The sequence below is a fragment of the Grus americana genome, chromosome 6 (assembly GCF_028858705.1).
Source record: "Grus americana isolate bGruAme1 chromosome 6, bGruAme1.mat, whole genome shotgun sequence".
Lineage (NCBI taxonomy): Eukaryota > Metazoa > Chordata > Aves > Gruiformes > Gruidae > Grus > Grus americana.
Genome location: NC_072857.1, coordinates 12,258,141 through 12,282,795, shown reverse-complemented (window position 1 = coordinate 12,282,795; position 24,655 = coordinate 12,258,141). Strand labels below are relative to the sequence as shown.

At 38.6% G+C, this 24,655-nt stretch overlaps 1 protein-coding gene across 2 annotated transcripts in view; it reads right to left on the bottom strand.

Moving 5' to 3' along the window:
• Positions 1-24,655, bottom strand: part of MYLK (myosin light chain kinase) — a 209,937-nt gene that overhangs the window by 67,969 nt on the left and 117,313 nt on the right. For both annotated transcript variants that reach the window (XM_054830581.1, XM_054830582.1), the window contains 5 exons: positions 18,939-19,076; positions 18,041-18,238; positions 16,612-16,858; positions 8,624-8,704; positions 7,378-8,267 (listed from right to left, as the gene is read on the bottom strand). In XM_054830581.1, the coding sequence (XP_054686556.1) occupies positions 7,378-8,267; positions 8,624-8,704; positions 16,612-16,858; positions 18,041-18,238; positions 18,939-19,076 (1,554 nt within the window). The remainder of the gene's footprint in view (positions 1-7,377; positions 8,268-8,623; positions 8,705-16,611; positions 16,859-18,040; positions 18,239-18,938; positions 19,077-24,655) is intronic.

Here is a 24,655-nt window from a genome sequence, read left to right as displayed (position 1 = left end):
AAATTGGCCAGCGGTTCAAAATCTTTAGCCAGCCTGGTTCAGGAGTATAAGGGGAGACTGAGAGAGCACATGGCTGTAGAAACATAATTTTCTTAAAAAACCTGGAAAACAACCCCAAACCACCAAACAGGCAGAACTTTATGAGATTTCATAAGGACAGGAAACTCTCCAATAGGCCTATGTTCTGTGATCTAGAGCTACAGTAAATTCCCGGGGCTAGAAGGCCAAATGTCTTTCAACAAAGTATTTGGTATTTCCTCTGCAAAAACCCTTCATGACCTGAAACAAGCTTATTTTCTCATAACTGCAACAAACCCCAGGCTGGTTACTCCAGTTGGGTATTCTGAATCCTGGCACTTCACAAATCCCAGTCAACTAAAAGAATTTGCCACGCATTTTGTCCCCCCATCCCTCTACTTTTTTTTTAGGAACCAGCCCACAGACAGTCTTTAAAAAACTGTCACAAAGTGCAGGATTGGAGTAAACATGAATACTGGGATCTTTCATTTAGACATAGGAACTGGTGCAGTTCTAGAAAAGACCTTAACAGCCACAGAAGCTGAGAGTTTACTGGAGGCTCTGGTTTAGATACACAAAGCCTTTCCCTTGCATTTTGAGCTATTAAAGGATTTTCTGACTTACTCAAAAATAGTGCAAGCCAGTTTAAAATATCTCTAGGCTTCTGCATTCTTTCCATGAAACTCCACAGAAAGTCAACTTCAGATATAAAACAAATACACAAACCAACAAACCCCAGCTCCTGAGTCTAATTCCCCACAGTGGCATCTAGCTGGCCAGCCTCCTGACTCCTATCTGTGATGCAGACTGAAGTTTATGTCTTTCTCATTTGTATCCCATGGGATAAAGACGTACTATGGAGTATTTAGGCAATATTAATAAATACCAGGCCATGAGAAATTGTGCCTAGGAGACATAACAAATTTCTTAAGGAACTCATTGGCCCATGGTGTTAATTTTCTAATAAATCACAAATTGTCTGGGAAAGTGCAAATACGTGCTACTGTCACAGTCACGTTTAAAAATGGAAAGTGGGTTGACCTGGAAAATATTGACTACAGTTACAATGAAAACAGGCAAAGTATTGAAAAAATTCATTAGTTTCAGAGAAGAAAAAATGTCAAATTTAATTATTGGTAACTGAGAGAGTTTTAAGGAAAACAATGTAAGAAACCTACTTTCATTATTCATGAGATTACACATTTAACTGGCAAATTTATCTGTGGAAAGGTAATTTTCTTAGTTTTTACTGAAATACTTGTGTTATCTCACATTATTCTGCTTGTAATTCATGCTATATTACTATATTAATGACATTCATTTAGGAAGAGTTAGAGTTGCCAAAATCAAGATCTCATGGAGAAGCTGACAATAGGAAATCATCACTTGGTATGTTTTTGGTGGATTTTCTCTGTGATCCAACTAGGATCAAAGTTATTCAATATCGTAATCTGTGATGTAGAAGTATTTATGAATTAATGTTGATAAACTTACAGGTGATAGAATGTTGGAAAGGAAAAAGACAGAAAGAGAGAGAAAATGGGGCAGTCATAAACAATCTCGTTTAGTTGTTAAGCTGAGTCCTATTCACTCAAAGAAAATGGGGCTTAAGATAGTGAAATGACAAGCATCCATGGACAGCAAGGGATGCTCTATTTTCAGAAGGTTTAAAGGTTTAATAAAGGTTTAATACAGAAGTAACAAACATGAACTCCACTGTTGTGAGGTAGAAAGACCAGTGACCTCCAGTAAGCACAGCAATAGGTGACCTCCATCTCACCGATACGGATACCGACATATGGTTCTGCTGCCTATTTTCTAAATATGACAATAAACCAACAAACAGCCACTGAAGATGACATATTAAAAAGAAAAACAAAACAACCTCAGGCTTCCAAGGGCTGGACAAAGTGCATTATGGAGAGAAAGTCTGTATGAGCTTGACTTGTCAAGTTTCGGAAAAAAGAGAGATAGAGAGGCATCTTGATTACAGAATCAAAGCCATTCTATGACGTACAAGTGGGCTATTTAGCTTAGCTGAGAAAGGAAACAAATGTATGGAAAAAGAAACCAGATAAATTCAAATCAGAAATAAGACATTGTTTTGTTTCTTGATTTAAAAACAAAACACTTCTAAGAATAATTAGACATTGCAATAAATTAACAGTGATTATAGCAAATGTCTCTCTCTTGCTATATTTAAACCTACAGTACATGGATTTCTGGAAGAAGGAACATTGAGACAAATATGGCAGTACAGGGGGAAATTTTGTGGCATGTGACAAACATGGAGTTGTGTCAGAACTGATGCTCAGATGATCTCCCTAGCCTTAAACTTTCTGAAAAACCTTTTTTTAAGCTGCAGAATCCATCTAATTTCAGCAGTAGTTGTGTTAATTACACACCAAACTCTTGCTCAAAGTTAATTAAAAAGAAATCAGAAAGTCATGGAAGATCATAGTTAGACTGACAGACACAGACTTGCACAACTGATAGGAAGATTTAGGAGTTATGTTAAGTCACAAGAAAGTTGTTAAGGCATTATTGCTAACAAGATTACCAACTCTTTATGCTGCCAAGACACTTAGGAAGAAAAAATTGCTGTCTTACACAAAGCAATACAAACTCTGGGAATTTTCTAAGCTACACTATCACTGCTACCTGAGCCTATATTAAATAATTCCTCTTCAATCTATATAGTCACATGGTACTAAATCTTGCCAAAAAAGCACAGCAAGCTGATTTAAAAAATGACAAGTTTGCCCGTTTTGACTTATATTCACTGTGCACCTCAATTCGTCTAGTAAGGACGCCAGCTTCCAACCCCCTTTCACTGTCGTCTTCCAGAACAACTTTTGTAACTATGCAAAAATTTTCTATCTGGATTTTCTATCCAAGAGTGACTCACATAGCAGGACACTGGCACAGGGCACATCTGTGCCAAGTACTATACAAATGTAAAACAAAATGGTTCCTGCTCTAAAGAGTTCACTGTTTGAGGAAGCTTGTTCTGCTCAGTCCTTATATGTCTAACTCCACTGTAATGCCTGCTAGAGCCTTCTTAAAAACTTTTTCCCAAACAAAAAGCCCCCCTGTAACTTCAAAGAAGAATTCTCTCATATTGAAATCAACTGCCTCTTAACCATACACCATCCAACCTGCCTGTATAAATATATAATGCTCTAATTTATGAGTACTCTTGTTTGTTTGTTACAGTTACCATTTGTTTTGAGATTTCACAGGCAAAAACCACATTAATATATATCCCAGGAGTGGAGATAACTGCACTCTGACAAGTGTTTAAAAGAAGAAAAATATAAAATCAAATCATTAATAAACTCTTACCAGGTCAGACACGTTCATAAAAGAAAAATGGTGTAAGAGCTCACTTTGGCATAAAAATGATACTTTAAGCAACAAATCACTCATGCCAATCAACTGACAGAATACTATTTGGGGAATTATTAAAAAGAAATGGAGAAACAAGTACTTATGTTCATGATTTCAAAGGGAAACAAAACAGTATTAATAGTTGAAATGTAAAATGGAAGGAATGAGATTTATCTTAGATGTGTTGTGATTGTGACACTCAGTATAACACTGCCCAGATTCTGACTTCTAATTGCTAATGTAAACTTAACCCTGGAATAACAGAATACATTGCAAGCCCTAGATTAACTACTAGAATATAGCACAAATGTGCCTGAAGTTGAAGGTCTTTTTTTAGAGCAGGATTTAATTCTTCCTTTGCCAAAGACCTTACCAATCAGTGATTGTTCTGATCCTGGTGTATGAATTCGGGCTTCTCCAATGGTAGAGCAGTAGGGCTAACATCCTCCCTTCTCTAGCACGCTAATGGTTAAACAGCCTCGGACAGGCAATGTAGTGTTAGCCTCTTCAAACACAGAGGAGATATGTAAATGGAGTTGTTTCTAACAGGTAAAGGGCCTTACTATCAGCTAGGACAAATATGCCAAGGAAAGTTACGTTCAGTGAGTGACTACATAAAGTGACTAGTTAGTTTGCCTATCCTGTGAACTTGTTACACACAAGTATACATTTAAGTTTGCCCTTCCTGGCCAAATATGCCACTTGTTTTATCAGGTGGACGTGTTCCTGAAACCAGATTTTATGTATTTATCTTCACAATATATTTGGCACTAGGAGATCAGCAAACCGCTACCTCTTTTTGCTTTCTGGTGATGACAGAGAGTGTTAATTTAATTTCCAAAAGACAAATACATGGCATTCTGCAGGTTCATGTGTTACTTACATTGAACAGGTTTTGGGCCAGTGGCCCAAACTAAATAAGATGGGCTTGTAGTACAGTATGAAGCAGATAGACATGTCTCACTCTATCTAGAGGATTTTCCAGTATCCAGCTCACTAGGAACAAGTTATCCTTCTGTGAGATACCTCTGGAAAATTTTCCATACGTGAGAACCAGTGGTCACCACCAAACATCACGACAGCAAAAAAACCAGTTGGTGAAATAGCTAAGAATAGACCCAGTCTATCCTCTTCCATAGTGGATTTTGTTGCTGAACACAAGAGGAGCAAAGTCATACCGAAGAAATAAAAAATGGCTTTGCAAGGTGTAAGCTCATTAATGTGAGCTAGGCCCGTTTGCTCTGAATTTGTCTCCTTCCCCACAGACCCAACCTTCTTTCAGCTGAGGATTATCTCCAGAGCCCATTAAATGCTGCTCCAAGGTTGGCCAAAGGCACTTCTGTGAAGGATGTGACACCTGTGGGCATGACGAAGCTGCCTTTTCAGTGTTTGGGGCAAAAGATGGAATGTGGGATTTTGGCACTGGGTTGCTGAGTACTGCATCCAGTTTTATTGTTGCTCTCTCTGTTTAAAGCTGCTCCAAACACTTTCTGTGAGACTATCCATACAGTTTGTCTATTGAACAGTATTTCCCGATATTAATCCTGAATTTGTTATTTCTCAATTCTAGTCTATAGCTGTAATTGTTCCTTCTCCTCTCTTGGTTCCTTCAACTATTTATGTATTCCTAATTAGAGGAAAAGAGACAAATCAATCTCTAAGAAAACTGGAACTTACTTAAAAGTAAGTATCATGCATACCTACTTAATTACTTAACAGTTGGCATGAAAGCATCTCACAGTGGGAGAGCAGCAACACATTTTTCTCCAAGTGCCAAAGCTAGCAGGTACTGTCAGGAAAAAGCCTAAATTGACCATCATGCAATGCATCCCCTCACTGTACCAGAGGGTATGTTTAAAAAAAAATAGTCCTAATCCTCATTCCATTTCTTTCCATTAAAGGAGAAAACTGTAGCATTTGCTTCCGTGTGTACTATTTCTTTCTAAGATCCTCTGCAAATACGTGCAAAAGAAAACATAACTTTGAAGTAACAATACTGACTACCAAAGCATGATACTAGTGGAATAATGCAGGTACAACTCAAACATGAGGACAGTTTCTTCACTCCCTGCAAGAAGTTGTCCTGAAATAGTGGATTGCTTATCCAGTGGTGACCTTCATTCCTCACCTCTGTGGAAAGCACTGCTAAAGTGTGACATCCTGACAAAATGCCATTTCTGGGCTGTTACGTCCAAGAGTGTCACCTAGCCCAGACAAACTGGATGAGATAAGTCACATGCCCTGCTCAGGCAGGTGGGAGAGCACTTCTGCACATGAGGATCACTTCACTGTAAACACAACTACACTGGATTTTCAGCTCTACGGTACCAGTTTATAAAGTGAATATGAGTTGAGGGATTGTAACAGTCAGTCACTCAGATTATTTCAGTCAGGAAAACACCTTTCTGCAGCACCACAACACTACAGCTTCAGGACTTTAGAAGGCTCCACCGTAGCTCAGAAGCTTTGGTACAGAGATGCTGTCTATCTATTGTACTTTGATAGGAGACATGAAACTTTGAGATGCATAATTTCTTTTCACTCTGAGCAACTCCAAAAAAACCCTTGAAATCTTGCTTCCAGTGTAAGGCTGATTAATTTGCAGTCTCCCACCTTCCTGATCCTGTCAGTCCTTTTAACAAGGAAGGCATTTCCTAGTCAATTTTTTCTCATGTACATGACAGTTACACCTATTCTATACAGTCCCCTCTGGTGAAAATCATCATGTACTTATAAGTAAAATTTTTATGCTACTTCAGACACGTGCCAGACACAACGCACCTGCTACCATTTTCCTCTCTCCATCTACTTACTTTGGTATCCCCTTACTATAGTACTCGGGTACCCTTTTTCCCCCGACCCTATCTGAAGGCAATGTTGTTTCTGACTGCATCCACTTTAAAAGTATCCTCATATTTCAGTGCTTGGAACACTGCACAGAAATTCACTGGTTGTGGTGAACCACTGTGTGTATTCATTTGGTTCTCATTTAACAACATTGAAAACAGTCTGGATTAAATGAAGAAAGATTCACAATTAAGAGTGCAGACCCCTGTGTCAAGCTGTAATTCTTACTGTGAACATGAACTTTTTTACTACAACGTGCAGGACAGTGTCATTCTCTATATAATTCCCTCGATGTTTTATGAAACAAATATGAAGTGAACAAGGTTTTTTGTATTGTCAGTTATCCTCTCTATTCTTGTCCCAAAGAAAATATATTTTGTCTAGATACAATATTTACTTTCCTACAGAACCAGTCTAGTAGGGTTTGATTATCCAGAAAGTAGAATATAAAGAAATCACTCAATTTGACAACAGTAAGTGTTCTCTCTGAGGACTTTTACCAAACTCTGCACTGTTTTGAAATTAGTTAAAAGTCATCAGGCCAGTGGGGATCAAATATTTCAGTGTTTGTAAAGGCAACACAAGCATCTGTGGTGGGGCATTAAATACACTGGAAATCAATTCTCAGCTCTGATCTTAACTATGTAACTTGAAGTTGTAGTAATTTCTTTCTATAACAGAATCCCTCTTTGCTTCAGTGTTTCTTATTGCAATAAAAAGCCTGAAATATTAAACATACAGAAGAATTAAATTAGAATTTGTAAACCAGCAATAATATTATTCTGTTTTCAGTGTTCTAAATCTTTAAAGTTCAGCTTAAATAAACGTCATGTACCAGCTCCTTAAACAGCGTTAGCAATATAAACAGCATTTAAAAATGCAAGAAGTTCAACTTTATAAAAATTACATCTGCAGGCTGTTAAAGGAGAATCTGCAAGAAATGTCAAACAATACTGTTCCCTGTGTACTCTACCGAAATAACAAGAAAGTTGCATCTGGAAACAGTTACTGGCACAGGACTTAAATAAAGTATTGCATTACCTTTAATGAACTAAATATTATTAATCAAGAGCCGGATATAACAGTGTGCCATCCAACTGGCTTGTAATTCAATTAATTTACCTTCTTGGGAGATGACAATGGACTTTGATGATTTGATGGTTTTGCTGTCTAGAGTCCAGGTGACAGCTGCAGGGGGATCAGAGGAAATCCGACATTGTAAGACCAATTTTTCACCATCTACTACTTGAGCATCCTGAAGCTTCTCTGTAAAGGAGGGTGCTGTTCCTTTGCTTGCTGGTGGTTTGCTTGCTGTTGCTTTGTTTTCAGGTTTTTTCCCAATTATTCCACCATCCACCACTGCGCACCCATGTTCACAGTTTCTGTCATTCTTCTCTTCTTTTTTCACTGCTGGTTTGGCCACAGGGGCTTGAGAATTGGGGGTCGCATTCTGGGCTTCGAAATTGGTGCGGGCATTTGGTGTTGGGGTGCTAGCACTGCCATTCTCTGCAGGTGGCTTTTTCTTTGCGCCCAGCACTGATCTGAAATCAGTAACGGCTGGTTTAGGAGGTGGCACCTTCTCTGGCAATGGGGTTTTTGGGGTGCCTTTCTTGGCCAGCACTGAGCGGAAGTCCACCTGCTGAGGAGCATGAACTTTCCTTTCCTCCTCTGACAAGGTCTTGGGTTTGACCTGCCGCTGCAGGTTTGCTCGGAAGTCCATTTGCTCGGCTGGGATTTCTTTCAGTTCCTCCTCAGAAAAACTTTTGGTGCTGACTTTCTTGCCTAAAATGTCACGGAAATCAAGTTGCTCAGCTTCCTGCTGCCTCAGGCTCTCCTCTGTGTGTTCCCGAGTTTCTACTCGCCTCTTCAGCACGCCTCGGACGTCTTCCTGCTCTTCCTCAGCTGCTCTGGTTTCACTGCTGTTCTTTTTGAAACCACTTGTGCTACCAAATATTAGTTTACCATGATCTCCACCATCTCTTCGCTCTCCAGAGCTGGCTGATTCCCTCCCACTATGATCCGAAAAAGAAAAGAAAGAGAGAGCCAGGAAAGGGGCTGGTTTAAAAATGTCAGGGAACAATCTCAGAGCAGGAACAAAATGTGTTTATAGAAGGGGAGGTTGATTAGAGGAGCACACTCCATTAGTTTATTGCATCAATGATGACTTCAGGAGCCATATAAGGGCACAAACAAAAAAGATCTCTAGTCTGGCTTGGTACAATGTGCTTAGCCTGTATGATGAAAACAATTTGTTGGGTCACATTCGGGGATTAGGTTGAACAGCAGCCAGCCTGGGTCTGTAAGGGCAGGGAATTAACGGAGCAAAAAATAGAACCCACCCATGCAAGTCCCTGGGAAAAATACTCACTCTCTGAGCATTTCTGCTCTGGAAGCTGAACTCTCCCGCAGCATCAGAGACACCTGGCAGCTGCATTCTCCAACTTGGTTCCTGAAATATTTGAGTGAAATCAGAAAAGCAGAGGTTTCTCCCTCCAAAACTGTAACTTGCCTGAGCTAAGTGATTGTGTGTTGCAGTAAAGCAGCTCAAACCCAGTGTGGCATCCTCCTTTCCTACACCCAGCATTGTGGTGGTTGACTGTGTGGATTTGGTCCCCTTATATTTGGAGCCAAGCTATCTCAAATAGCTTTTAGTGCTCTGTTGCTGTCTACACTGGGAACAACATACTCCCTGAACAAAAATCAAAGCAACTTACAGAATGAAACAGCTGCAAACAAACAAGCTAAAGGAAAACAAATACAAAAGCTGGAAAATCAAGGCAGAGGAAGGGGCTATTTTGCAAAGTTGAAAATCTTTCCAACTCTGCCTACTGTTTATTTATTCAAACCCAAGCTCTTAAGTTTTCTAATGTTAAGATACTAAAAGCAGGGTCTCATTTCCTTCCCTCCCCCCTGGCCGAACCAATCAGCAAAATCCATCTACATGGATTGCTCCAGCCTGCACATGTTTATATTAAAAAACATAAAAGTGTCACCATATATGGTGCTGAGTACTTATTCTTCCTTTTGCAGAGGAATACCATAGATGCCTTCTGGAAAGGGCTCCCATTAAATAATTCATTTAAAGCGCTCCCCCACCCTCACTGCTCCCTCCCTCCTGCAGATACATATCATTCTTCCAGCCCCAAACAGCTCTTCTCCACTTAACACAGGACATGCCAAAAGCAAAATTTAACTCCCCCAGGGCAGCAGTTGTGTAACTGTTGCCACCACTCCCCTGAACTGCTATTAAAAAAACAGACTTGAATTGATTAAGGACTAGAGATATCTTTTATTAGTGAAAACACTTTCATCCTTCCCAGTTTCAGTATAAGTTTGTAAATGGACTACAAATTCCTGGATGATTTTTCTTTTTTCAAACCAAAATAATTTTTGCTACCGAAAACATTTCCCGAACATGAACAAAGCACATGCGTTGAGGGGAGGAAGGAAAACCAGGCAGGTTTTCCCAGCTGTGTTCTCCTCTCAAAAGACTTGTACCTTCAAGTCCATTTTGCCCTGATGTTTAAAACACAGACCCAGGAGTGTCTTTCTGTTAGTTTGCATAAACATATTGGCTGGCCTGTTTTTTAAATAGTGCATGAAAATACATTCGTAGATATGGTTCTGTTTAGGTGAATAAACTATAATTTCATCCATTGCAACTTGCAATGAAGTCCCACAGTAGATCATTAAGATAGATGCAGCACTAAGTTATGACTTTATAATAGCAATTAGTGCCATCACCTTTTCAGATGTATTTTCCTTGCTTTCTGTTGCTTTAGAAAATGAAACCCGATCAGCCTACTATGAAGATCAAGCCTTTAACACCAAGAAGAAATTGGTGGGGTTGACCAAAGTAACTGGATTGCAAAGTAAAGGCCCTGCTGGTAGGAACACTTCTTACTTGACCTTAAGACCATTAACAACAAGAAGCCACAGAAACATTTTCAACACTTTATATTCAACAAATCAGAATATGTACACTAGAAACTGTTATTGAAGGCCATCCATAAGGACAGCTTTGAAAGCCACAGTCCTAATTTCCTTCAATATAAAAGACTAGAGAACATCTGAGCACCAAACAGAAACTGTCCGAATGGCAGGAGAGGATCCAAGTCAATGCAGAGAGTATTTAACTCAGTCCTGCACTGGAGACCTGCCATTCTTACTTCCTCTTATGTGTGATCTCCATTTGGAAGCAAGAGAAATAGAAAGGCAAATGGAAAGATAAATGGAAAAAATTGCACATCTCCTCCTCCCAGCACACTGATTCGCATCAAATGATAGCAGGGTACCAACATTACTGAAAACCTCTCGTCTTCAAACAATGCATTTCAAACTGGCCCCTTTTGCACTACTGAAACTCATGAGTTTCTCATGAGGCCTCCAACTAGACTCTGCGCCGCTTATCACAACCCTCTGGGCCCTGCCATTCAGCCAGTTCTCTACCCACCTCATTGACCATTCATCCAGCCCACACTTCCTAAGCTTTGCTAACAAGGATGTTATGAAAGACAGTATCAAAAGCCTTGCCGAAGTCGAGGTTAACGTAACAGAGACAGCATTCTCCCAGAAGAGGGATCTAGGGCTACTGAATGTGGTCTGGACTACTGTGAAGAACTATAGCAGTTCTGCAGGACCCATTTCTGCAATGCATCGTTCCCTCTGCAAATTCTTCACATATGCAAAGAAGCAAATAAGGAAGGCAAAGTAAACCTCTCTAAGCTATTTTTCACGGTGTTTGGAAAATGAAGGAGGGAGTAAGAAAGCAGGAGAGCATTTTGTTCTTTCTATTTTTAAAACCTTGGGAAACACTTACAAATTATGGCAACAGTGGGTTATAGAAGTACCTAGATGGAAAAATGATTCACAAGGTAGTTTTTTTGATCTTCATTATGATTTCTGATTCAAGCGAATGGCTGAAAACTAGACCACTGGATACAAACCTCAAGTCTGTGTTTGATTCCTCATATCCTTCTTCAAAAGTGTAGCCATCTCAGGGCAAGTCCTGCTCCCAGTAAAATTTGTTACTGATTTTAGGAGCAGGGAGAACATAATTTTGTCTTCTGAATTCAGTTGCAGAGTCAAAAAAGGTGAAGTTAATAATATTGACCCACCTTGGAGATCACAAGATGGAAAAAGAGAAGCAAGCCAAGAAAAATTAAGAAGGACTGGATGGTTTAGATGCTAAATTCAATCAAGAATAATTCTGGAAACTTTGTAAATATTTTTACATTACGCAATTTCAGAATCTAGGCAAGGCAAGATACATAGAGGCAGTTAGAAAAAGTAGAGCTTTGCAGTACACAAGCACTTCTTCAAGTTTTTCATGTCTTTGCTGTTCTGAATCTTGGCAATAACCACATGACTTCTGCAACTTGAGGTTCTCCTTGTTGGCATTATATCAACAAAACCCTAGACAAAGACAGATGTTAGTGGCTCTGTTATTGTGGAATAATGATAGACATGGATAAAACCTATGCTTAGTAGCTATGCTGTACAGAAGTGTCTGAAGTATTGACTTTTGCAGGATTGTTCTGTAGAATGCCCATGCACAGGACTTATCTTTAAAATGTCAAGGAATAATAATTAAAAAAACCCACTAAAAACAAATAAAACCCCAGCTGCAAAGCCTGAAGCAATTTTAAAAATAGCTCTCTGTCCTATTGTGGGATCAGTTTTCCCTGGAATGGCTTTTATGTTCAAAATATCTTGAAATACTAGTTTCTTGGCAGAATCTACTCAAATATTTTCACTGAACCTTAGATGAGACTTATTGTCTGCGTGTCCCTAGGAAACACTCTCTGGAGGAAAAGGAAAAAAAGTGCTGTTAATTATAGTGTGGGGTCACACCAAAAACTCCTACTGGCCTACCAAGTGTGAAATAAGTATTGCAGAGTAAATTGAATTTTTTTAAAAATTAACTGAAAGGGGTAGAGAAGTTGATCACTAGCTGTAGCTGGCACTTCAGTGCAGGTAACTGTAAAGCCTCAGAATGAGGTTTTGCAACTCTTTTGTGAGTTAGTTAAATGGAGAGAAAGTCCAGACTCCATGAAGCTTTAACCTCAAAGAAAGAAACTAATCTACTGGATCACAACTTTAGGTGACATAAAGCAGAGCAGCTCTACTGTCTTAAAGAGGATGCACTGATTTATCTCACTTGAGGGTTTGGCCAAAAGCTTTTTATACCTGAAAGACCAATCATTTTATTTGCATTTTTCAGCATTGAGTGGGAGAATGGAATGGGAAGGGGTCATGGTTTTCTTTCCTAAAAATAGACAATACGTTGATAGCAGAAAACAAGGTTTGCAAACTGTATTTTAAAGAAAGACAGAACTATATTTACTGTTTGGTGTAATAGAATCTAATCTTACAACTGCTTTTTATATAACCTGAATTGCAGAGTATTTGAGGTACCACTGCTTTATAAGATGAATGTTTACCTGTGATTTATTCAGATTATCAAAGTCTCTAAATAAGATTAATCAACACTAACCAAACTTTTATGGAAGACGGAGTTGGAGAGAAGAGCATCTGAGAAGACATAGGTTAACAAAGCAGATGATTTGTTTAATGAACTGCAGGAGGATTTCTGAGGTCTCTCATGTTGACTGTGCTGTTATAAAGGCTTTGCTCAACAAATACAGTCTCTGTCCAGTACTCCAAATTTCTTTGCTTACCTCTTCATTTATGATGTACACACTGACTGCAAGAACATGGGAAAGTTATACTGGGATAAAAGGATACCAGTGCTTGCATCACTGGAAGGGTGCAAAGGACAGGAGGAAAAAAAGATGTCTGTGGTTTTCTGAGCCAAAAAAGGATTGTTATTTCCCATTTCAATCATGATAGTTTCACAGAGATTCTGACTGATTTCTTATCCCTCAGCTGCATGGGATGGCATTTTGCAGGTTGTAAAATGTTCAAATTTCAATACATGTACCGCAGTAGTGAGTTAATCTGTTGTTCTTTTTATATTTATGCAACACCATTCCTTAAGGCCTGAGCAATAATAGGCTCAATGGAACATTATTAAGACAATTAAAATGAAGAATGCAATTGTAGAGGAATCAGAGGTCTCTGTAGGTCTAAAACAAGGACCAGGAGAGGTTACAATGGCTACCCTCTTAAAAATCAGACTTAGTAGTCTGCTATATAGTAAAAGGCAAAGCAAATACATATCCTGAATGATGCTGAGGGATGGAAAGACAGAAAGCCAAGCAGCAATCATTGATGGATCACACTGGGATCATACTGGGCTACATACCCTTGTCAGCTCACTCTGATGAAAGGAGAAAGAACTAGGAAGAGACAAATAGATCTTTTGTTAAATCCAAATTTTTAAAACCAGAGTTCTAATTTGTGAGCAGCCAACACAAAAGGAGAATTGTGGAGGTATTAGGGCAGAATTTAGAGCTTAAGAATAATGGAGAAGAAAATTGGAAAATAATTAACACTGTTAGGAAACCATGCCCGGACTGAATTAAGGGAGTTGGAGAAGGAATGACTCCCTAAAAGCAGCTATGCAACATGCTTCTAAAATTAATAAATGAAAAGGAGCTGCACATTTTATTTGAAAATTATTATGTTTAAAAATAGCCCACTGTCAACTTCTCTATAAACTCTTCAGTGAATTGACTTATGGTTTCTCAGTTATTCCATATTTTTAATGGACTTTGTAGGAGTTTTTGAGAGAAAGACACTAAATGCAGCTCTCCTCTCGGATACTTTTAAGACTGTTTCTGAATATATAAACAATTCTCAATCAAGTATTCAAGACAAATGCAGGCAGTTCAAAAGCTATTTAGACAAGATTATTTGCTGCTGAAAATTTAGCTCTATTGCAAACTTGAAGTTATACAGCTGACATTTGCCTCCTTGGATATTCCTGAGGTGGTTACCTTGCTGTTACTCATAGTATATAAGCAATTGCCTAAAAGCATATGGCTTTCTGTTCCCTGAACAGTAACTGAAATTTTACAAATGACAGCAGGGTAAAAAGAGGTATCAGCATTCCCCTTGCTCAAACTGCAACATAGCTTTACTTATTATGGATTAGAAAAAGCCAACATGAACGTACTGATCTTTGTGAGATCCCCAGCTATTTCTCCAATGAAAGGATTAGAGAATAACTGAAACTAGCACGTAATTTGCTGTGTCGTTTTCTAGCTACAACTTCTTCCCACCCCCAAAAAAATTGTTCTCCTCTGGTAATTTTCTGAAATAATTTATTTTCTAAGTGTACATTCTGTTATGTTCTAGAGTCATGATATTGACAGGCTTCCACTTTGACAAATGTCTTCAGTGATGAATTTGGCCTGAGTGCTCACCAACTACACCTGATCATTCAGGTCGACTTGCTCAAGTCAGCCACAGCAAAGTCTCCCACAAAGCCCTCTTGTCTCTCTTTTGTTCTTCCTGTTCTCTTTCCTTCTTCCATCCTTGAAGTTTTCCTGAAATACCTCATTCTTTTTCAGTTCAGTAAAACCACCACCATATCATAAGAGAACAAGCCCATGTCCAGGGCACACATACCAAAGTATGGAAATGTACCAGTAGAAGGTAGCAATCCTCACAGTTTGGCCTGCTCTCACATGTAAAGGTTAGTGACTTTAATGAAGTTGAACCGGCATTTCTAATCCCACCAGAGATACCAAGTGTTAGAAACACCACTGATCCTCAGACTGACTTTTCTTAGACGCAAGGATGTATATAGACATGACCTACACAAATGAGCATGACCTGGACTGATTGCGAACAAGCCAATTGTTCTGAAATGAGTCAGTTCGCAATTTATTGCGGAGTACAAAGGGTCTAAATCTACTAAAGAGATTATTTGCAAAAAGATCATGGCACCTATGGTTCTATCTACATAAATTTTAGTAATAGGGCTTGAAATGAAGTGTAGAAAAACTTCATTATAGGAAATTTTGATGTACCACAGCTATAATTTTCTAAAGCACCCTTTTCTGGTGAAAAGTGAGTACCTCATCTGACTTTAAATACTAAAATATTCTGAGGTTAGTTTGTGGCTGCCTGTGGTAGTCTATGGAAACCTTACCTTAGGACTAGATATCTACACAGTGACATGTCCATCATTTGGGCAATAACTTTATTCCATTTCTGAAATAATATAACTATAGAAAAATTAAACTCACTGTTTAGAGGCTAAATGGGTTAAATTTATTAAGAAACACCCTCCTTCCTTGGGTTACGAAGACAGAAGTAATTTGTTTGCAAGCAGGCAAAGGACAATTCAGGTTTTGAATTTTGTACGGGACTCAAGTATATGAAACAAAAATACCTTGTTTATAGGATGAAAGAAGACCAAACTCACCATAAACCAGACAAGTGCAAGCAGTACAGAACTGCAATGCTAATGCTTTGTAATACTGGGCAGTATCTGTCTGAACTGTCTACTGGACTAGTTAGTTTGGACTAAAAAGCTACCATGTGGAACAGTGCAGATAATTTTCTTCCAATGCAATGGATTCAAACATCTATGATGATTAAATAAATTTTAATAAAGTAAGTCACAAATATTAGCCAAGTAAGGCAGTACATCTAAGCACAGAAAATAGCGTGGAATGATTAACATCAGTTTAAAGTTGTACACTAAGTTTTCTAGAACCACACAGGGAATATGTAATTAGGCCCGATCCTCACCATTGGAAGTGGAAAATGCTATGGCACTTTGTAGAAAGGAAAGAAGCAGCAAATCTGATCTTTCATTTTAAGGACAGTTATTTTACCAGAAAACAAATTTAATTCAAAACAGATCTTCCAGATTTTGTAGGAATGAGACAAGTCCAAAGCATCAGAGTGCCTCATTTCAAAGATACGTCAGAAAAAGGAGACTACAACTGCCATATAAAATTCAGACTTTTCTAGTATGGCAAGGAAACACTTTCTCCTCTGAAAGGTACGGACCATAACCTTATGGAATGGCCCTTCCTGGTCACATTGTTCCCATAGGAAGCAGGGATTCTTAAAAATACCCAGAGAGATGCCAAACATGCTAAACAATAGCTCCAAAATCAAGACATTTGTTGTGGTTTCCCTTGCTAGAAACCCAGATTGCTTCCTATAGTGCTGCTACAGTATAGGATTTTTTCAGGATCCCAAAAGGAAACTCTATACTGCTTTGTCCTTCTTTCTGACTCTTCTTGCATTTCCTCTTTCTTCTTTCAGTTTTGTTAGTTCTCTTCATCCCTCAGAAATATTTAGTTCCTTTAGTACGCTACCATTTTGTGTGGATAGGAGGGAATTCATGTCTTCTTCAGGTGGGAATTTCAATGTGAGGGTAAATATAACTAATTGTTCCAAGGGAACAAGCTCTTTTCATGGCAAACATACCTGAGCTGAATTTCATATTGCCCTGCGTGACGAGACTGCACATTCCTCAAGATCAGTGTGAAGATGTCTTCATTTTGCAGGATTTCACATGCTGTTCCCGGCATTATTTCTTGCCCATCTTTAAACCAGTGAACAGTGGGGAAAGGATCTCCAGCAATGGCACAGGATATAAGAACATTTTGCCCAGGAGCTGCTGTCACTGATCTCGGTTTACTAATGAACCAGGGCTGAATACCATCCTGAGGTTCTGTAGTTTACAAACACAGTTTACAAATCAGGAGAAAATTCCAAGCTTGAAAGTAACTAATAAACTAATTTCAGGGAAAGCAAAGTTATGTTGAACATGCAGGATATAAGTTTTTAATGTGAAAATAAGTCAGGCTTTAATTTTGGAAGTAACTTGTGTTGGTACTAAAATTAATCATTTACTTGGCATTTTACTGGCTCAGTCCAGACTTATATTAAGAGCAAAACAAAGGGACTTTAAAGCTGCCCTAAAAGGAATCTTGAAGATTTGTCCTTAGAGAATACGGGTAGAAATAGCTTTAAGGGCAAGTGACAGTACTATGACTGCTGTGCAGTTGAGAGCTCATGTAATAAATCACCATTAACAATTGCATAAAATTGCATTTAATATAGAAGACTTACCCTGAGGCTAGATCTCAGGGGAGCTTAGAGAATAGAGAAAGGTCTGAATTCAGAGCAGACAGTGACAACAGACTACAGACCCACCCCTGGACACACAGCTCTCTGAAATCCTGGGGTTAAGATCATTTACATTAAAAAAACCAAAAGTCTTCCATTGATTTCCAATAATTCCTAATAATGACTATGGGAAAATGTTGGCAATCAGTAAGAGCAAAGTCCCCTGTCATGAAAGTAGTGAATGCCCAATCACAGGAGGTTTGTAGGTACTTCAGCGTTTACTGTGGGATTTACATCATATGTGGAGATTCAAAGCCAAATTTTTCGCAGCTAGTTCTCAAATTGCAGAAATCATGTGTTTCTCACCTGCTACCACTACAATGCTAATAATATAGCCAGGATACCTGGCTCCTAGACAGCTTTTCCAAATATTCAGGGCTCTAATTAGAAAGAAAAACATCATTAAATAGTTTACATCAAGTCCATAGTTAAGTAAGCCTTATAGTTATAATCTGAAGCTGCGTTTAGCAGAAGTTTTGCATTGTCCCTTGGAATAGGATTCAGGAATGCATTTTTGAAATAGTAACATTATGTTCCAGAGTGAAAAGATTTTTTAAAGTTGCTTCTGCTCAGTATCCTTTTTAATTCAGATGCAGAGACTAAGAACTCCTAGCATCCTTCACAACAGACCTTATAAACACTCATGTACTTTAAATAGACACTCCTCCAGCACATTAGAATTATTTCCTTTTAGCATTTCTTAAGGTGGAGAATAACTTTATACCTTGTACTGTCAATGTAGCCTGGGTTTGAGTTTCTCCTAATTCATTCCAGGCTTCACAGGTGTATTTGCCTGTGTCTTCAGGAAATACCTCCTGGATGTACAGACTGTACTCATTGCCTTTCTTCTCAAAGTGGAAATCTTCTGTCTCCTGGATTTCTTTCCCATTGTGCAGCCAGATAATTTCAGGAGGTGGGTTAGCTGAGAAATAGGAAACAGCAAAAATCAGACACCCACAGTCACCCACAGGCACCCACGCCCCCCATATATTGATTAAGAAAATGAACAAAGTTGGCTGTTTTCTGCCACCTTGTTCTGCAATTTCATCTTCAAAACATTCAGGAATTTCATCAACTCTGTTGATGCTGTGTAATGTGGAATCCGTCTTATTACAGTTAAAATACAAATGAATAAGGGAAGCATTTATATAATAGAGAGGGAGAATGAATTCTAGATCCCATGAAGGTTATTCTCAAGGGTTTCTATTATCAAAGTTCATACCAGGACTGCTCTTTTCTGCAGTACTAATCTTACCCCAGCCAACAGGAAATCAATCTTGTTTGGTTCACAACAAAAGCTATTACAAGTCTGCAGAGACTTAGTTTTAGTTCAACAGCAGGACCCAGTAAGTACCTGATGATGATGATGATGATTATTATTATTGTTCTTATTATTCCAATAAAGAAACACTTGTACTAGTCTGAACACATTAACACTGGATAAAGTTCTTCCACCCTGAAGATCAGATTAGACAAACTTAGCTTTTACTTTTAAAAAAATGGTTCCTTGGAATATTATTTCCAGACACAAAGACGTGCTAAAAGAATAGACCAGTGGAAAAAAACACATACTGTGCAGCAGGACTTAAATTTTTAAATAATACTGTTCTATAGCTACACACCTGATACCTCCACAGTCATTATCACTTGACTTCCATCCATTACTTTGAGGTCAGCCAGGCCTTTAAGGAAGATGGGTGCAAAAGTCTTGTTTAACTTGGCAGCCTGTGGACTTTCTGTCTTCTTGCTGCTCTTCTTTTCTGTGAAGTCAAGAGGAGAACAAAAGGGGTCTCTTTCTGGAATTTTCATGACGAATTTTAACTGACCTTAGGTTCAAACTGATTTTGAGTCAGTGGTCTTGTCTCAGCTCTCAGAAGGCAAAAATCACTGAAACCACACAATATAGCTGCTTTGACTTGCAGAAAGGCAGGAAATGGGAATGGAACTATCCCTCCTCCAGGGATCCTCCTGAATCATTGTTGACAGATATCATAGGGTATCACCCAGGAATTTGCACTCATTTTCCCCAAATACACGTGCTCACGTGCAAAAAAACCCCAAACCCAACAACTTGTAACCAACAATCCAATGCCTTTAATCACTGTTAAATTCACATAAAACTATTGAGGTATGTTATAAGTTGCTATTCTCATGATTGATGAGTTGAAAATGTAAACTCATAGGAATATAGGACTTGCTACTCTATATGACACTACAAACCATTTAGATTGTTAGATGGTCAATAACAAATGGGTTTGAGTTCACCATACTCCTGTCCTGTATTACACTTAGCCAACTGATTGATGATGAGAAAGACTGAAACCTGAGGTTATCAATGTATATCACAAAACAAACTGTTGGAATAAGGTTGTTTTTTTTTTTTGAGGCTGCATAATCAAATGATGAGTGCCCAAATTAAATTAATCACTCTTAAAAATAAAATCTAGTTGTGATAGATATGTAATTTCCAGTACCCACAATGGTCTCCCCTGTCTTGTATTCAGAGGCTATGAAACAAGATCATTTAACTGTGACCTATATGGTACACTAGACCAGGAAAGATACTTCTGGTCTAAAAACCTGAGCAAAGACTCTTCTGAAGCCAAAGTAGGGATCATGACCAAATGTAAGAAGTCATAAATATTTATTGGTCACTTGGATACACTTTTTGTTTTGTTTAGCTTGAGTTCAGACCTATTACGTCTTGCCTTTAAAATGCCAACCCTACTTTCTGTCCATACATGAAAATAGCTTCATTTTGCTTATTCCTACCTTCAAAATTTTCAAAGGTATAGCAATATCATCCAAAATAGTATTACAGCAACACAAAGTACCAGGCTGGAAAAAAATAAACCCACCATTCATAAAAGAATGGTGATTAGAAAAACTAAAAGCACCTCACTGAGCAAGTCCACTGAAACTCCTGGAGGCAAAAAGTTAAGCTTGTCCCAGGGTTATTTGAGCTCAGTGTAAATTTGGAAGCTGCCTAGAGAGGAAGTTTTTCCTCTTCTCTAGCAAAGCTTTTTCTAGCCAAAATCTGTCTCGCTGGCTTATGTCGTAGGTCTTTCTTGGCACTGAGCAGTAAGACATTGATGCATGTGAGAATGGAAATATGGGACCTGACTGAGACCCAGTCAGCTCGGTGTTATGGACTTACTACTCTGAAATGCCTGCTTCACCATCAGGCCACATTGATCAGTCTTAGGGTTTCCTATAGCACCTGCCTGTAAGTGACTAACGCTGTATGGAGAATAGCCATGGAGTTGGGTCAAGCCCATCTACAGCAATAAACTATGGTGATTCACCATATTCTTCTGTTTTGTACTGTTTACTCTTGGAAACAGCTTCAAACAACTGCTGGACTAAGCAATATCACCACATGCTCCTTCACTACTCTAATGCCTTGCAGAAAATCCCTTTGTCCCTCAAACGGAAACAGACCTAGGAGGGAAAGCATAAATCCATATAATAGGAAAAAGGAGGAAAAGAAGAAGAAAAAAGAGGAAAAGGAAAAAATAAGAAAGTAATAAGACAGGAAAGAAGCATAAGAAAAAAAAGAAATAAAAGGACACAAATGATAATGTTTCTGTTATCCCTTTTATTGAAATAATTCACAACATTGCAAATCAAGAAGGCAGACATGCAATAAAAGGAGAGCAGGGAAAGGAAGATAAAAGCAGAGGTGTGGTTCTAGACCAACAGAGAAACAGACTTGGGGTATGATCAGAGAAGTTCAAGCCTTCAGAGAAAGACAGATGACAATAAAAGAGCTGAAACAGCTCGCACGAGAGATGTAACAGTGACCAGGAAACAGATTTGCCAGTAGTGGCTCTAATAGCAATTCTCCCAGAACAGACCGAGCTGCCTCCAGCAGAGCCCTGGTACAAACAGCAGTAAGTACTAGCAGCACTCACTGCTACTACTCCCTCGTAACTGGCTCTTTGGTTTATTAGATTGACGTGCCTGTTCCAGGTAGTCTAAATAAATGGATTTCTGTAATCAAGGAAGACAATACAGTATAACAGCCTCACCTTATTAAAAAGAAATAAGTGAGCAACAACAGAAGGAATAGAGAAAAATCGTTTCCCAAAAGGAATTTTTCAGCAATGCTAACTCCTCCAAAGTATGTGCTGCAGAAATGAAAGTTTCATGCATTGGAATAAAACCACCTTCTTGCACAGAGCTGCATAAATATTAAAAGGAAGCAAGCAAATTATTCACGGTAACAGCATACACGAATCACAAACCCAACAAGATTACAAAAAAGTTATGTGTCTGTTTCTGAAGTTCTCTCAGGCAGGTGTATCCTACACTGGTGAGGAGACCTACTGATACGAGTGACATTAAGAAGATTTACTGGGGGTGCAGGCCTCTACCCCCAATAAGAATGACCTGCAGGATTAAAGACTGAAGAACAACTTGCCATTTTTACTGATCAGTGATCACTGTTTTGCAAGTGAAGCTGTTAAATTGAAATGAAGGCGGCCAGAACCTGTGTCACCATCACATGAATCTTAAAAATAGCATTTACACTGAATTTAAGCACTGCACAGGTTTATGCTGATCTCTTGTATGAAGACCAGTTCTGTGCTTAAATAGAAAATTATGATGGTAAGTATCAAAACCCAGAAGTCTATGGTATATGAGTGGTAAAAATCTTACAGGATACAGCTTCAACAATGCAAGAAAAGTTACTGGGGAGATGAAAGAGTTATTTCATTAGGGGAAACAATGCAATCACGCAGAGGAACATTAAGATGGATTATTAAGTCTGAAATATTGAAAATTTGAGGATTTCTCTGGGGATGGAAACAAAGGCAACTTTATATACCATAACCTTTCTGAAGACATTCCTATCCTTGTAAACCTATCATATACCAATGTACATACACTTTGATTTAGTCCTTGAAGTATTACCTGATTTCTCAATACCTATTATGAAGCAGGAGTAAAAATGTCACCCTTTCTATTGCTGATGTCCTTTGGAGCACAGGGGCAGTGAAGGCATTTCTTTACTAACAGATACGAAATTTATTGTATGTCAGAGCTCAAAAATTAGCAGTGATCATGGCTAAGGCAACCCGTATTCCTTTTCAAACGTGTGACATCCAGGATACAATAAATATATGGCTAAAAAGGCTGACTCCATGGCAACTTGAACAGGCTTTCTTCAAAACACAAGTATTCTACCCTACTTTTTAAACATATATTTTAATGGGGATCTCTAATCTTATGCTACTGTTGTTCCATAGTATATGCTGATCAGTGGCAGATGTTTATTGTACCAACAACATAAGCAGAATATCACCAAAATTGTCTAATGTTTCTTGACTTGGCAGCAACAATTAAAAAGACTTAAGTTCTAATCCATAAATGATATGTGTTCATTGAGAAACCATAGGGGATCATTTCATGTAACATTTCTTCCTTTACTTAAAATTTAATATTGTGGACTTCTAGACTTAGAAAAAAATTACACTGACCTACTGACAACTTTAGTTTCTTGCAGATGTTTTACACAATACAGACAGTTTTAGATACGTTATTTAGTTTTATTTAGTCTTAGACTAAAATCATTGCATTTTCTCAAAAGGGACTGATATAATCACACAGAGGCCAATTTACAAAGCCTGAATGTTAACTATTTTCAAATTCTTCTGAAGCTTGTAAATGCTTTTAGTTGTTTATGTATTACATAGCACCACACAGTGACTCAGTGCTCCTCTCATGAAGGCTCGAACATTTCACAATTTTACCATGAGACAGCAGCACTGTACATTTCCATGGCTTATTTTAATATACCTAAAGGCTTCTTCAATTTTAGTATTTACAGCTCGTGTTTGGAAAAACAGCAGTCAATTTGATTTTGGAGAGTATTTGGGAAAAGAAGGGACACCACTCATTGAAGATTAAGCAAATAAGTCCTGTTCCCATTTATGATTAAAAGATCCTGTGTGATTCTACATCCTTTTGAAAACACTTGGCTAAGTATTTCACCAGGAAAGTAGTACAAGGAAAACCATATACAAAAACCAGGCACTGTTTGCAAAAGGGTAGCTTCAGAAAGTGTAACAACCAGAGAAGTTCACATTCCCTGGCCACAGCTAGGTGCTAGCTAGTCTCATACATCAGGAACAAAATCCGTGACTTGCACCATGAAAAAGGAGAGCAAGGAGATAAGAAAATCAGGGCACAAATAAGCAAGCTGCACTCAATGAAAGGCCAGTGTTAGGGGTTGCTTTCTCATTCCTCCAAAGCCTCTTTCACTGCGTGAACTCTGCTGGGGTTCAAAATTCATCTGCTCTTCACTGACAGCTGGCTTCAGAGCCTGAAGCAGGGGGATGGAAGAGAAAGAAGAAAGCACAGGTACAACTCCAGGCTCAGATACTGCAAGTGACTATGCTTCTGGCTGACCAACCCCTTTCTAACATTGCAGAGTACTTTTGCTGCCAGAATTACAGACAATAAAAATATGACACATCTGGCACCAGAAAGGAAATCTGGAACCTAAGGAAAATTTTATCTGACATTAGCATAAGGGCATGACTTTGTTATATATCTACACATCTTCAAGCTTAAGCAACTGGATGTGAAACAGGAGATCCGATCTCTTCCTATTATGTTAATGCGCTCTAATCACCTATAGCCATTTAACATCTCCCCCACCACTCTTACGTCTTATTACTTTCAATTAGGAGTAGGTTTACTTCTAAGAATGAAAAGAGGAATATAAGAGTTATCACATAGCGGTACTGCCATAGTTACTAAAAAAATTCTACTCCAGGCAGTTAATATTCTTCCTCTCCTTCCTTTCCTCAAACAACTTCTGCCTCTGCAGTGAATCCTCCCACCCAGGTGCATCATGTCACAGCAATGTGTGTGGAGCAGCAGAAAGCACTACATAGGGTGGGCTTGATAAAACACAGGTACATTTCAATAACTTGTTTTCAGACCGTGCAACTAGTTTATTTTACAGTAGCTTATAAAAGCTGCCACAATTTTTAACCACAGCTGTTGGTTTTGTGCAAGTCAAATCATGCAAGATAATACAGAAGATACTATGATTTTCTCAAAGGCTGCTTATAGAGCACTGAGTTCACAAAAGCTCTTGTAAAATTACAAGCTCAAGAAGTTTAACAGTTTTTTGCACAGAGCTGTGGTCTGGCTGGGGCATTCTTTGGTGAGCAGTGGTCTCTGCCATTTCATCGGGCTTTTGATAAGACATTACACAGGGTGATAGATTTAAAAGTCCACCACAGTGATCCCACTTACATGGTTCCTATGGTTTTTGCCTTTCCTCAGGCTTTAATATGTATGAATGTTGGGAAACAGCAAGTAA